This window comes from Schistocerca piceifrons, chromosome 4, assembly GCF_021461385.2.
Source record: "Schistocerca piceifrons isolate TAMUIC-IGC-003096 chromosome 4, iqSchPice1.1, whole genome shotgun sequence".
Classification (NCBI taxonomy): Eukaryota; Metazoa; Arthropoda; class Insecta; order Orthoptera; family Acrididae; genus Schistocerca; species Schistocerca piceifrons.
Window position 1 is genome coordinate 3,042,744 of NC_060141.1, and position 8,722 is coordinate 3,051,465.

The 8,722-nt window shown below is 44.5% G+C and overlaps 1 protein-coding gene across 1 annotated transcript in view; it reads right to left on the bottom strand.

Moving 5' to 3' along the window:
• LOC124795105 (cytochrome P450 9e2-like) overlaps positions 1-8,412 on the bottom strand; it is a 431,878-nt gene extending 423,466 nt beyond the window's left edge. Inside the window, exons 1-2 of the mRNA XM_047258953.1 lie at positions 8,373-8,412; positions 3,432-3,813 (exon numbers count right to left, since the gene is read on the bottom strand). Of these exons, the coding sequence (XP_047114909.1) occupies positions 3,432-3,813 (382 nt within the window). The 5' untranslated portion in view covers positions 8,373-8,412. The remainder of the gene's footprint in view (positions 1-3,431; positions 3,814-8,372) is intronic.
• Positions 8,413-8,722: the final 310 nt, after the last annotated feature.

The following is an 8,722-nucleotide window of genomic DNA, read 5'->3' on the forward strand; positions in this document are numbered from 1 at the left end:
GCCTCACGGCTACGCTCACCACTGGCCCGCTCTTTTCTGAGCAGTCTGGCCCTCAAGAACCAAAGACGTGCAGAGCGGCTGGCCAGCGTCGCTGCGATGTGCTTCGCCAGCAGGTCACGCAAGCGCCACAGGAGAGAGAGAGGCGCACACACTGAACTCAGCAGATGTCACGCAAGATGGGGCCCCACCGCACATCGGTCGTGAAGTTCACCTGCTTCTCCGAAACACATTTGGAAACGATTTACAAGCCGATCGTTCCCAAATGCTTGGTCGTCACGTTCACCTCATCTCAGTCCCTGTGATTTCTGGTTCCGGCGGTCCCTGGAGGACAGGGTTTACCAGGGGAACGTTCACACGTGTGCTGATCCGAAGCGCATCATGCCGAGAGACGTAACCACCATACCTAATGACGTGCTTTGTTCTGCTGTGCCACATTGACCCCGTTTTGTAGCAGTAATGGTAACGGTATGTAATGGTATTATGTACCACAGCAGCACATTAAAAGTGTTTCAGTTGAATTATTTCTCTTTCCCATTTCCTTGACATTAATGCTACCAAGTTTGGTACTCGTACGGTTATTAGTTTCCGTGCCGTAACGTGTTAAATAGGGAAAGTTTAATTTTTTTTCATGTCGCACCCCAGTATCATTACGCCATTGACATAAACGTAAGCAAATATTCATAGTTCGCAGTATACGGACGAGCCCAGATAGGTCATTCTTAGCTGTTAGTACCTAAATCGACGAAAACGGAATCGTTGTAGGATCAGTTTGTTGTCGGCTTATCTATCTGTCTGTCTACCTGTCCGAGTGTTAAAAATCCTTTTTCTCACGAATGGGTGACATATTAAGCAGAAATATGTCACATACTGACGTCTGTGGTCTCTCGACAGTGAAAAACATCGAAGCTTATAAGTCAATGTAATCAAAAGGTATGGCCATTTATGTCACATATTTTTGTAGTCGCAAATCCACTCATCAAAACCTGTAGGGTACTTACCATTGACCCAGAATTATGAAATTTGGCAAGAAGCTAGGTTTCACAGTATAAGTAGAGGAAAGAATCCGAAAATTGTCAATATGTAATTATTTCACACGAAAAAAAATTTTCAATGTCAAACTTGAAATTAAAACACTCAGTAGTTGTGCATTCAGGCTGGTTGGGTCGCAGCGTTGAATGTCAAATATTAGACAAAGAATGACTTTATTGCTCATACGACGCGTTTCGGAATTTGTCCATCAGATATCGTTCCTGGTCTAAGCAATAATGTCATTCCTTGTCTAATATTTGACATAACATAAAACATTGGCAAACAATCTAAACAAGAACCCTAAAAAGTTTTGGTCATATGTAAAATCGGTAAGCGGATCTAAATCCCCTATTCAGTCACTCGTTGACCACGATGGCACCGAAACAGAGGACGACCGAAGAAAGGCAGAAATACTGAATTCAGTGTTCCGAAACTGTTTCACTGCGGAAAATCGTAACACGGTCCCTGACTTCAGCCGTCGCACGGACGCCAAAATGGAAAATATTGAAATAAACGATATCGGAATTGAAAAACAACTGCTATCACTTAGTAGCGGAAAAGCATCCGGACCAGACGAGATACCCTTAAGATTCTACAGTGATTATGCTAAAGAACTTGCCCCCTTTCTATCAGCAATTTATCGTAGATCGCTGGAAGAACGTAAAGTACCTAGCGACTGGAAGAAAGCGCAGGTCGTTCCCATTTTCAAGAAGGGTCATAAATCAGATGCGAATAATTATAGGCCTATTTCGCTTACGTCAGTCTGTTGTAGAATAATGGAACATGTTTTGTGTTCTCGTATTATGACGTTCTTAGATAATACAAATCTCCTTCATCATAACCAACATGGATTCCGCAAACAGAGATCATGTGAAACTCAACTCGCCCTATTTGCCCAAGAAATTCACAGTGCCGTAGACACTGGCGAGCAGATTGATGCCGTATTCCTGGACTTCAGGAAGGCATTTGATACGGTTCCGCACTTACGTTTAGTGAAAAAAATACGAGCTTACGGAATATCGGACCAGGTTTGTGATTGGATTCAGGATTTCCTAGAAGAAAGAACACAACACGTCATTCTTAACGGTTCAAAATCTGCAGATGTAGAGGTAATTTCGGGAGTACCGCAGGGAAGCGTGATAGGACCTTTATTGTTTACAATATACATAAATGACTTAGTTGACAACATCGGTAGCTCCGTGAGGCTATTTGCAGATGACACGGTTGTCTACAAGAAAGTAGCAACATCAGAAGACTCGTACGTACTCCAGGAGGACCTGCAGAGGATTAATGCATGGTGCGACAGCTGGCAGCTTTCCCTAAACGTAGATAAATGTAATATAATGCGCATACATAGGGGCAGAAATCCATTCCAGTACGATTATGCCATAGGTGGTAAATCATTGGAAGCGGTAACGACCGTAAAATACTTAGGAGTTACTATCCGGAGCGATCTGAAGTGGAATGATCACATAAAACAAATAGTGGGAAAAGCAGGCGCCAGGTTGAGATTCATAGGAAGAATTCTAAGAAAATGTGACTCATCGACGAAAGAAGTAGCTTACAAAACGCTTGTTCGTCCGATTCTTGAGTATTGCTCATCAGTATGGGACCCTTACCAGGTTGGATTAATAGAAGAGATAGACATGATCCAGCGAAAAGCAGCGCGATTCGTCATGGGGACATTTAGTCAGCGCGAGAGCGTTACGGAGATGCTGAACAAGCTCCAGTGGCGGACACTTCAAGAAAGGCGTTACGCAATACGGAGAGGTTTATTGTCGAAATTACGAGAGAGCACATTCCGGGAAGAGATGGGCAACATATTACTACCGCCCACATATATCTCGCGTAATGATCACAACGAAAAGATCCGAGAAATTAGAGCAAATACGGAGACTTACAAGCAGTCGTTCTTCCCACGCACAATTCGTGAATGGAACAGGGAAGGGGGGATCAGATAGTGGTACAATAAGTACCCTCCGCCACACACCGTAAGGTGGCTCGCGGAGTATAGATGTAGATGTAGATGTAGATTTACCATTGAGACCCAATGAGACTGATTTGTTGCAATAATGGTCGTCAGCCTCCTGCACGACTTTATTTGGGATTTATATTATTTAAATGAAAACTTTTCGAAAATCTTGTACCCCCAGGGATCTTATCAGTATCTGTGTCGATAAAGGGCAAAAGTGAACGAGGTTCTCGATTCCCAGGATGGATGAACTGGCTGTATACACACAGTAAAGCTTTTAAGGAACTCTCACTGCGCGAGTGTCACTCGCACGTGGTACGTCTTTAGAGTTAAACTGAATCATGGACGATGACAGAAAAGTATTACGCTGTCACAGCGAGCATAAGAGGTAACGCTGACTGGTAAATAAAAATTTAAACAGACAACTTACCTTTCAAACCGGTAAGCATCCTTTGTGCCAGTGTGTTGGACTTGTCAGCGTTGAAGAACTCCATGTGGTCGGTAAAGTGGTCAAAGTCCTTGACCGTGATGGCACGGATGATATCGGGATCTCTCACCATCACAAATGGCATCGTGAAGTAGACGCCAGCGTACGGATGCGGCTCGAACTTGCGATAGAGTTCGGTGAGAGTGTCGGCCATGGACTTCCTCCTGAGCACCAGGTCCAGCATGTTGCCCACTAGGGGCAGCGGGGGGGTGGAGGGCAGGCCGCGGCGGGCAAAGTGCGTGGAGTAGCGGCGCCACCAAAGAGCGACCGCGACGGCGGCGCCCACAGCCAGGGACACCAGCAGCGTCCACCAGTCTGCGGCCATCTGGGGACATCGAGGGCGTACTCCGGCGGTAAGGCGGGAGTGAAGTAACACAGCCAGTTACTAACTGCAGTAACGTCAAATGTCGTGTCTGGTTGGGAGGCACTGTAATATTACAGTTTCATTCGCGTTGTTTGTGATTCTTCTTCGTGTAGCGTGCCTGCATAGGGTTGCAAAATGTGCGTGTCTGAAATTCCGACACTGTTAACGATAACGAGACTGCCTCGATTCCTCGTTGTCCCGTTTTCTCTGTTCTGGGAATCCAGGTAATGTTGCGAGCTTTACGTGATGAATTCAGAGGGCTACTGTATAAAAATGTAGAGACTGTGACATGTCGAGTCCGGGTCGGCGAGGGCAGCGTAGACGAATAGCCGAAGTTATGAAGGCGATCGCTCGGAATTAGCAGGACATCCGGGTTCGACTCTCGGCCTAGCACACTTTGATATGCCACTGTTGGGTAGTTGATCTGCACCCGATATAGCTGGAGTCAAGAAATTCGCATTCAGCGATTTAATTTCAAAAATAATGTCGTTTATTTCTGCTTGTAAATACGTGCCACATTATTATCCCAAGAGATGTGGTCAACGACATAATGGAAAGAGTCTTTTCCTTCGCCGTATGTGAGCGTTACGTTTTAAATGTATCAGTTTAGTCTATGTGATTGAGTGTGTGTGTCGAGTTCTAGTGACGTGCCTGTGCTGTTGATAGCAGTGAGAGAGGCAAAAGTGCCAGCAAGAAGCTTGTTCTTGTGGAACTGCACGCACAGGGCCACCGAATATAACGCCCCCGTCCGACTTACAAACCAGCGACATCATTGTGATATACACTCCCTGTTTCAGATACTGCAGAGAGGCTAGGAACTTAATTCAAAAGATCAGTGCAAACTCTGAACATCGGAAACTCTGTGCCATTCACTACACCAGCTCTTCTTTACCAGCGGTATTTGAGCCGTCTACATTTCCAGAACACCATCACAAAAACGTGTATTACTGACCTCGGGTACAAAAGTCTGGCTGGAAAGCTACTCAATCACAGTGCTTCTTTTCGTTACGAAACGTACCAGTTCTTGACGTTTAATAAATGAAATCTAATCCCTCACATCGAATACTCAGCTTCAAGATCAGTTCCGTAACAGTAATGAATAAATATACCGTCTGGGACAATTTGAATGTTTTAACCGGATTCCATCTTTGTTACGGATTGTCCTGAGATCCAGAGATCTAATAAAAGAATAGAAAAAGGTGCACTAATACAAATCTGATCGCAATGTGACGTAAGAAATAAAACACGTGGCACTACGGAATCAAAAAATGAAACATCATCAAACAATTCGTACCCAAGTACTGCCAGACGCAGGTCATCAGCGGGATGAAGATTCAGTTAAAACTACGGAAGTTGCGCAAATATGCTATAAAGAATGCTATATACATCAGTTACATGTGTAACGCCCCTTACACCTCCATTTGCACAACATAAGTTAAATGCATAAATTTTCCTTTAGCTCAATTTGTACAACTTCCGTAGTTTTTAACTGCACATATCTCATGAACTTAACTCAGTCTCATGGACATCACCTCAGAGGTCACAGTTCCAGAGAGACGTAAAGTCAGTCTCGCAACTGGCGCAAGTGGGACTAATTGAAGACAAACAAACTCCAGGAATTGCTCACCACACAACTATACGTTCTGGAGAACGAAGTTAATGTAATGGTTCCACGTCCGTTTCCATTATATCAGTGTATGCTACAAATTGTTTTACAGAGTGAACAGATATTTTGTATGTTTTTAGTTACCGCTCTTTCCTTGTGTGTCTTCCCCTTTTCCTTCTTGCCATGTGACAGTCTCCTCGTTAGTGCAGGTAGAATACACGATTATCTATTTTTTAAATTTGATTGTTTGCGCATCCGTGCGCGGTTACCCTGCGGTCTTTCCTTTTTAGTACCCCTTGCAGTTCTCCATACACACCCCTTTTCTTCACACTTCTCTGCCCAATCTTAATTTCGTGTCTTTGGATAGTGATGTAATCATTTGCGGCAACCTCCTTCTAATGTCTGCCTGTAAAATTTTTCTCAAATTTCGGTATTCAGCTCGTTATTATGTTTCCCCTACTACTCTGACAATTATTCTCTCTTTGTGCATGCACTTGTAATCAAACACATACGCCGACTAAATTGTGTATTCCATTCAACAACTACGTAAGACTTACTATAGAACGCTTTCATTGTCAGTCACATCTGAGTATGATTGATACAGCTATTATCTGGTTGGACACACAGCCTTGTTGCCCAGCTGTGTATGCCACTCTCCGTCAGAAGACAACGTCATGCCCATGTACCACAAACAGGTATCTGATATGATGGTCAGATATTCCCTACTTGAGAAAAGCACACTCCCTGCCTGAACTGTAATTTTCTGATAAGCATGAGGCATGGCCATATGCGACTTTCGACGTAGATACCTCGTATGGGCGTGTACCGCATCCGGGCGAGATGTTAGCATCACCTGAGCGTCCAGTAGCGGTATTCTTGCGTTCCTGATAATCTCTACGCCTTGTGCTACGAGGCGAGTAGAGGTATGGCCGTGGAGCCGCGGCGTCTGATTGGAATGTCTACTCAGAAGTTGTTTGCAACGAGTTTCCAAGTGATTCGCTGCACTAACAAGGAGAGTAGATGACACTCAGATTTTTGCAAATTTTATGTTTATGGTACGTGAAGCTCACAACTCAAATATCAGTCAACGAAACTGTTCAACGCTCAAAATTCCTCGAGGAAAACGACTTTGAAGTTTTCCGAGCAGCTTTAGTTCCCTAAAGATAAAAGTTAGAAGTTTTTTCCCCTCGGTGGGTGACGCGGTTACGTTCTGGAACTTTCCCTGCCATATGAGCAGCCCCGGCTTGATTCATGGCTGGTGCAATTTTGCCAACAAAGCTACATCTCCAACGAACATTTCCGTGAAGTACAAAATACGTAAGGATGGTTCAAATGGCTCTGAGCACTATGGGACTCAACTGCTGAGGTCATTAGTCCCCTAGAACTTAGAACTAGTTAAACCTAACTAACCTAAGGACATCACAAACATCCATGCCCGAGGCAGGATTCGAACCTGCGACCGTAGCGGTCTTGCGGTTCCAGACTGCAGCGCCTTTAACCGCACGGCCACTTCGGCCGGCACGTAAGGATGAAACAATCGACAGCGCTCGAGAGTGCTATTCGCTAGAGCGAGTCTTTTTTTGCTGACAATATTTTTCGCTTTTTTCCTTTCAGTTCGAATAACTACACCATTTAAATATAAAATTTAAGAAATACATATCAATTAACAGAAATATGTTATCGTAATTTGCTATGAATAATGCGTATTATTATTTCTAATTACACACTGCACACCTAATTCCAGTATTAGCTGTATATTAAGTACTTATCTTTTATAAAATATTGTTAGTAACGATTTTTTAAGCTAAAATAAAATTAAAGTTTTCTCGCTTTTTGTATTTGGGAATTCTTCATGCAACTTTCTTTAAAAGTTTGCATCAGCCAGGAAGGGAACCCGGTCCACCGACATGACAGGCGATGGGTCTATTACAGGATCACGTGACCCATTGAAAAACCGAACTAGATTTAGCAAATTAAAGATGCACGGGAAACATCAAAGCCGATTTTCTCCACAATGTTTGAGAATTGGCAAATTGGCATTTGAGCTGTACTTCATGCAACACAAACATAAAAAATTACAAAAATGGTAGTGCTGAGTGGTCTTCCTGCGAAACTCGTCTGTCTGCTGTAACGATCCTAGACTGTCGGCGGCGAGCCCTGTCAACAACACTTTCTGCGGCTGATTTCTGCGGACTGAACCACTTACGAACAGCCTTTGACGTGGCGGTATGTGAAAAAATCGGTGCCTCTGTGATCTCAGAGTCGAAGTGTTCCATGCATAAGACAATCAAACTGTGTGACCACCTTGTGACTTTGTGGTTAGCATTGCTGAATATTGACCACGAAACTCCGGTTTCGATTCCCAGCGTGGTTGGCGATTTTCTGGGCGTGGGTGTTGTCATCATCATCGACGCATAAGTCGCCGAAGTGGCGCCAACTAAAAGGACTTGACTTGCAACAGGTGATCGAACTCCCCAGAAGGAGATTTGCGGGCAAAAATGTCATACGCATATTCCAAGCACAGTGTGATTGTGATCAAATTGACTAATATCGAGCATCTTCCTCAGCCCGCGGGCGCCATCATACTGGTTTCCAGTGGAAGTTCTGATGACAGCCTTGTAACTTGACGTACCGAACTATCCCATCGCAAAGGCGACGTAAATTCCTTACTTTTTCGTGAAGGATTACATCTTCTGCGCTCTTTTGCGTGACCCAGTGAGACGCAGACAGTGCACAGATAAGCCCCTTTAGACGATAAACAGCTACTGACTACTGTCAAGGACAACCGCGTGAGCGTCTCGATGCGAAAACACGGTAAACATTTTCAGATCAAACGGCGAAACGTAACAGTCGACGAAAACTTGCAGTTCATTAATTCAGTAACAAGGATATGAGCAGGTCAGCGGTTACTCACCTTGTTGTGAACAGTGCGCAGACCAGCGGCCTGGCTTGAAACGGGCGTCTGTTGACGCGGCCCGCCCGCTGCTACTGTCCGCGTGGAGGGGGAAGGGACTGACGTCACGCCAAGGCCGATCCAAATTCTCTGACGCATCACTGTGCTGCACGGAGCGCCAGAGAACGGCACCAGCTCTCACACATTCCTGCTTCACACCCAACACATTCTCTACGGGTGATCCATAATTCTTTGCGCTTTACAATCTTTAATTAACCACCATCGTCATCATCAGTTATCTGCTATATTAGCAGGTCCTTTGCCTCTCCATTTTCTGCGATCCTTTGCTTCCTTCTTAAGGCTGCTGTGTG